The 6,274-nt window shown below is 51.0% G+C and overlaps 1 protein-coding gene across 1 annotated transcript in view; it reads left to right on the top strand.

Annotated features, from left to right (window-relative positions):
• The window catches only part of LOC143034312 (uncharacterized), a 56,752-nt gene extending 52,088 nt beyond the window's left edge, over window positions 1-4,664 (top strand). The window contains exons 3-5 of the mRNA XM_076200246.1: window positions 1,478-1,531; window positions 3,406-3,798; window positions 4,042-4,664. Of these exons, the coding sequence (XP_076056361.1) occupies window positions 1,478-1,531; window positions 3,406-3,798; window positions 4,042-4,333 (739 nt within the window). The 3' untranslated portion in view covers window positions 4,334-4,664. The remainder of the gene's footprint in view (window positions 1-1,477; window positions 1,532-3,405; window positions 3,799-4,041) is intronic.
• Window positions 4,665-6,274: the final 1,610 nt, after the last annotated feature.

The following is a 6,274-nucleotide window of genomic DNA, read 5'->3' as shown; positions in this document are numbered from 1 at the left end:
TAACCTCCTCTCAGTCTCTTGTGAGAATTTGAAAATTTGATCGAGTTTTTGTGAAATCTCCTACTTGGCCTTTATTTACATATGCTATTTCAATCAGACATTGGTTGTATTTAAGTTGTATTTTAGGAAAAAGGTCGTATATCCCAACCTTCACCCCTACCCCTCTGGTCATGGTCAATTAATTATTGGCAATACGCAGAAATGTCAAATACTATAGTTACCCATATAATATGAAGTTTTCTAAGGTTCTATAAAGCCAAAGAAAGCAAAATATGATAGGAATGACGTTAGTTTTTAACAACTATTCATTTAGTGTTCACCAGATTACTGACACGACTATGATTCCAAGAATACACTCTGGTGCTATGAAAGGGCAAATGGCAAATGTGAGAATGAATTTTATTGGTCCGGATAAGATTAGAAGCTTTTGATTTGTCAGCTTCCAATTTTGCGTTTTCCAAATACTGCTTGCGTCCTCATGATAAAAATTCATTTAACCATTAGCTAGAAATGTTGCGAGTAATGATACCTATTTTTCACTCTGCCTATCTTCTAGCTTGAACATACTTTTCTCAACCTTCTATTCTCTTCGTGCTCATCCATTTTCAGATTTTTTATTTTTCATTTTATATCTTTTATATATTTTTATTTTTTTAATTTATTTATTTTGACAGCTTCTTTACTATTTTCGATCTAGAGCAGAGTTTCTCAACCAGGGTTCCGAAAAGGTCCCAGGGTTACGCGAGAACAAGTGTTTTTTTTTATTTTTTGTTTAATTTCATATACGTAATATAATTAAAGAAGCACGAAATATTCTTGGTTATTGTAATAATGTGATGTATTATTTAACCTATTATTACGATGAAATTAAAATGAGAAAGATATGTTTTTTTCAGTTGTTCCTTGAGACATGCAATTTATTCTAAAGGTTACGCAAGGGTTAAAAGGTTGAGAAACGCTGCACTAGAGTGTTTATTTTTTCTTCCAACTGTATAAGTATTGCATAACTTTTTTGTCAAGTCTTGTGATCGCCGAATGGAAGGCGACCTACAAAATCTTCTCTTCCAGCATCTTCGGCTCTATTTTCTCTCAATCTGCATTGGAATGCTTCTTTATAGCCTTCATCTCTCATATATCTGTTCAAAAAATCGTTTTATGGCTATATTCTTCAGAGGTTTTGAACTGCATGGCATCAATATTATGTTTTTTACATCTCTGAAAAATCTTATGTTTTAACATAAGGTGAATTATCGGCTGAGAAGAAACCTGCACAGCGAAGCTATAGCGGTAATCCCCTACCACACTCCTGGCCAAATAGCCACTTCCGGAAGGGAGTGTGTGGTTGGACATTCCGCATAAATCATCGGAAATTTAAAATTCCCGGCTCTGTGCAGGTGGCGCAAGCGTCTACAACCCCACCTCCCCCTCCCTATCCCCTCCCTTCTTACTCGGCTGCACGGATTGAGCCGTCACTTAGCATCGCGGAACCAGACGAGTCGGTCACTCAACAACCCACCTTCTTTTCATGCAGGTAAGTCTGGTTCCTGCTCGTGCTCGTGTTCTCGTAGGGAGACCTACCTGTTCTCCTGCAGTTTTTCCCCTTCGGTGTTGTGTCCAGACACCTTTGGGACACCCCGTCTATGATTACCATTATTCTATTTTCAGGCCAAACGCTTGTGTGTGGAATCCGGCTGCACAGCCAGGATCTCGTCAGACGGCCACCACGACCTCTGCTCCCGCCATACCCCTTGTTTCTCACAAGCTGGCGTTGTGTGCAAAGCGCGGGTTGAGGAGATTCGTGCTGCTCCTCCCAAAACCCGTTCCAAGCTAGCTGCCCTCGAACTCCTTCGGGAGGCATGGCGCAGAGCTCGGAAATTGAAATCCGCTGACGACCCCCCCCCCCCTAGTGTGGGCGGATCCGGCGTTAGGCGTGGAATTGGGCCTCGTTCGCCCTCGCCATCCGTCTCCCTATGTCTCCGAGACTTCCGTTGGTGCACAACCTGGGCCTCTCGGAGTACAAGGGGACGAGTCTGATGTTGCGGAGTATGGTGTCCCCGAGCGTCCTCAGGCCTCTCGGCAGCCCCATACATCCGACCATCAAGGGTCCTTAAAACCCTTACGGCTTGCTTTGTCAAGCACCCCCACGACCTCTGCTCCCGCCATACCCCTTGTTTCTCACAAGCTGGCGTTGTGTGCAAAGCGCGGGTTGAGGAGATTCGTGCTGCTCCTCCCAAAACCCGTTCCAAGCTAGCTGCCCTCGAACTCCTTCGGGAGGCATGGCGCAGAGCTCGGAAATTGAAATCCGCTGACGACCCCCCCCCCCCTAGTGTGGGCGGATCCGGCGTTAGGCGTGGAATTGGGCCTCGTTCGCCCTCGCCATCCGTCTCCCTATGTCTCCGAGACTTCCGTTGGTGCACAACCTGGGCCTCTCGGAGTACAAGGGGACGAGTCTGATGTTGCGGAGTATGGTGTCCCCGAGCGTCCTCAGGCCTCTCGGCAGCCCCATACATCCGACCATCAAGGGTCCTTAAAACCCTTACGGCTTGCTTTGTCAAGCACCCCCACGAACTCGTCTTCCTCCCTAGTTCACTCGCGTGAACCCGGCAGGAAATCTCGCTCGAAAAAGAGGTCTGCCTCACCGAGGTCCAGGACGCTCAGCTTGTCCCCACCCTCCACAGCCTCTCCCCCCAACTCACCCTCCCTTCCTCGCTCTCCTTTTCCTCGCCGTAAATCCCACAAGGGCAGGGAGCCGGAGGACGAAACGAGGGGAGAGGGAACTCTGGCTGCCCAAGTGGCTGCCCTCCTTCCGTCCCTGATAGGCCCCGTCCTTGAATCGGCCCTATCACATTATCCGGCCTTTCAGGCCGCGCAAATCATAACGCACCCCTCTCCAGAGCAACCTCCTATTGAACCTACGGCTCTAGCCCCCCCTCCCACTCTCCCTCCTGGTCCTTCCCTCCGCCCCTCCGTGCCGGCGACAGGTATAGGACTAGAAGGCCCCTCTCAGGAGGAACCCCCCAATCAGACGTCCGTCGGGTTGGACGGGGTGGAGGACCACTACAGTTCTTCTTTACCTTATCCTCCTACCATGACGGACTCTTTTGAGTTCCGCCCCTTCTCATGGTGTGACCTTCCCCGGTCCTGGGAGTACTCGTTTGGAGAAGGCCACAAGCTAGTGGCCTGGTCTCCCGACTACTCGCTACCGGAGGGCTGGAGGAGGCGAGATGACGTTATTCTAAAGTGGGCCAACGACGAGGAGGGGGCTAAGGTTCTATATAAGATTCGACCCCTCTCCGCCCCGGCCTCCACGCCCTCCAGGATTTCCACCTCTAACACTCTGGACGCATTAGGTGCTCTCCTGGAGAACCCTCGTTTAAACCCTGATGGGCATATGTTTGTCGACAGGTCGGGGGACTCGCCGGCGGTAGCACTCTCCCCAAACGCCTGGTTCCCGCAGGAGAAAGGGGAGAAGGCCTTAGACATCCCTGCTCTCTTCGAGCGGGCCCAAGACCAACCCAAGACGGTTCCTCCTCGACGGCATATCCCTTCATCATTCCCCGTCGTCCTGCCACCACCCTTCGCGCCGGAGGGCCTGCGCGATTGCTTATGGCACTCGGGCAGGGACCCCGCCCTCCCCCATCAACTTAGTGAACCGGAGGCTAAGTTGCTGACGACGGAGGCCTCGACCAGACAAGACCTTGCCTCTACCATCTCGACCGTCACGGCAATCGCGATGATGAGGAACTGGCTGACGACGCTCGCCACGAGCTTTGAGGACTTCCCGCGGGAAGAATTGAGGTGAGTGGGATATTTCAATCTATACAGAGGGTCCAGACCTGTCCTGGCGAGAGACGCTCAGGTAGCGTCTTCACCCAGGACGGAGCCTCTTGACTAGCGCCCGAGGACGAGGTCGTTCGGAAACGACCTCGGCCTCGCATATGTTATACGTTCTACAATTGAGCGATGTGACTTTATTACACCCTCCGGGGATCGGGATCCTTCTCGCCCTACTAATTTGATTCGCGTGTTTTCTGTATGCAGACACACCCTGGCGGCACTCTCTACCGTGGCAGAGGGTACAGCCAACATGGCGTCATCAGCCCTACCCCCAGCAGCGAGGGCCTTCACCGCGGCTCGTTTGGCAGCTCGTCAGTCTGCAACGCGGTCGGCCCCGGAGATAGCTCGCCGGGGCGTGGTGAGAGCAGCTCCCCTTTCCCGTGGTCTGTTCGACCAGGAAGCGACAGACCGCGTCTTCGCTACGGTCCCGACCGTCATCCAGATCCAACAACCCTCCCAACCTTCGGAGACACGCGATAGTGACCATCTCCGCTAGCACAGTTCTGGACTTCCTGTCTTGGCTAGCTGACACCACCAACAGGGCACCGGCGACGATCTCGGCTCACTCCGCAGCCCTCGCTGATCCACTCTGCTTCGGCATGAACATCAGAGTGCCACAAAGGGAGCGAAACCTTCTAATGAAGGGGATCCGCGCCTCGAGAGAGCCGAGACGTCAGCCGGTCCTAGCCTGGTCCTTGCATCGTGTTCTGCAGTACCTGACGTTCGAAGGGACCATCATGGAGGGGGAACACTTCCTTCAACGTGCCGTCTTTCTGCTCGCCCTGGCTACGGGTTACAGGGCGTCACAGCTGGCGGCGATCACCCGCCACCAGTCCTTCTCCAACCTGGAGGAGGACTGCTCTACCCTAACTCTCGCTCCATCACCTACATTCCTAGCCAAGAATGAGCAGGCGGACGACATGATTGGCCCTATCAGAATACCATCCTTCCTGGAGGAAGGAAACCCACACCCGCTGTGCCCGGTCCGTGCGTTTAAAGACTACGTGGAACGCACGGAAGGGGTGTCCGAGGATCATCTCTTCTACAATTCGAAATCTCGGAACCCCCTAACCCCGAGGTCCCTGGCGCGTCTACTTTGCCGCATTATAGAGAAGGCCGACCCGGGCCATGCCCCCCACGCCCACAACATCAGAGGCCTCGCGGCATCGCTGGCATTTCTCCGCACCCACTCTGTGGAACGGGTGCAGGACCTCGGGGGCTGGGCATCAGCAACTTCCTTCAAGACACGGTATCTCTACCACTCGATCACCCCTGTCCCATGTGTCGCCATGGGAACGGCTCCACCCCTCTCTTCGCAAAAGAAGGGGGGCAAAGGGCGACCGAGGGGTAGGGGAAGGCCCAGGAACCGCTGAGCAAGATACAATATTCTACATAGAATTTATGCACTATGTAAATTGTACAATATTATTTTTATAAAAAATAAACAAATGAATATATATATATATTGATATTGATATCGATATAAGTACTTGATGCTTTTTGTCTCCCCTCTACTGAATGATAAGATGAATAGTCTCCCATACGAGACACACGTAATAACGGCTTGAGCCCTGTCCTCGACTACAATTTGGGCTTCACCTTCTCCTCCCACCTATCCTCGTCTCATGCTTAGCTTCGCTGTGCAGGTTTCTTCTCAGCCGATAATACTTCTTTGTCGCGGCTAGTGCCGCTTAAATTGTTTTTATCGGATTAAGAAACCTGCACAGATTTAGGGTCCCTCCCTCCTCCCACAGGCGAAGCCTTCATTTCTCATTGAAGTGACGGCTCAATCCGTGCAGCCGAGTAAGAAGGGAGGGGATAGGGAGGGGGAGGTGGGGTTGTAGACGCTTGCGCCACCTGCACAGAGCCGGGAATTTTAAATTTCCGATGATTTATGCGGAATGTCCAACCACACACTCCCTTCCGGAAGTGGCCATTTGGCCAGGAGTGTGGTAGGGGATTACCGCTATAGCTTCGCTGTGCAGGTTTCTTAAGCCGATAAAAACAATTTAAGCGGCACTAGCCGCGACAAAGAAGTATTATGGGCTTGTCGGTGTATTTTTGCTGTGTGTGTGTGTGCGTGCGTGTGTGTGTGAATGTATATGTGTTTGTGTGTGTGTGTGTGTGTGTGTGTGTGTGTGTGTGTGTGTGTGTGTGTGTGTGTGTGTGTGTGTGTGTGTGTGTGTAATAATAATAATATACGGTTTATTGGGTATAGCAGCATTCCTGCTGAAAATATACATCCTACAAGAAAATAACAATATAATACTATGACAGTGAGTAGACGTTATTACAATCATACAAAACTAGACAAATAAAACAGCAGGCTTAGTAATAGGTACGTAGTGCAACAATGTAAATTCTAGTTGTTGATTAAGTCCACAAATGTCGGTATGGGGCTCTTCTTATACCGGTCGGTACGTGCTCTGATCGGCTT

The sequence above is a fragment of the Oratosquilla oratoria genome, chromosome 17 (assembly GCF_046742065.1).
Source record: "Oratosquilla oratoria isolate Oo_2021 chromosome 17, ASM4674206v1, whole genome shotgun sequence".
NCBI classification, from domain to species: Eukaryota; Metazoa; Arthropoda; class Malacostraca; order Stomatopoda; family Squillidae; genus Oratosquilla; species Oratosquilla oratoria.
This window is presented reverse-complemented; position numbering and strand designations above follow the sequence as displayed.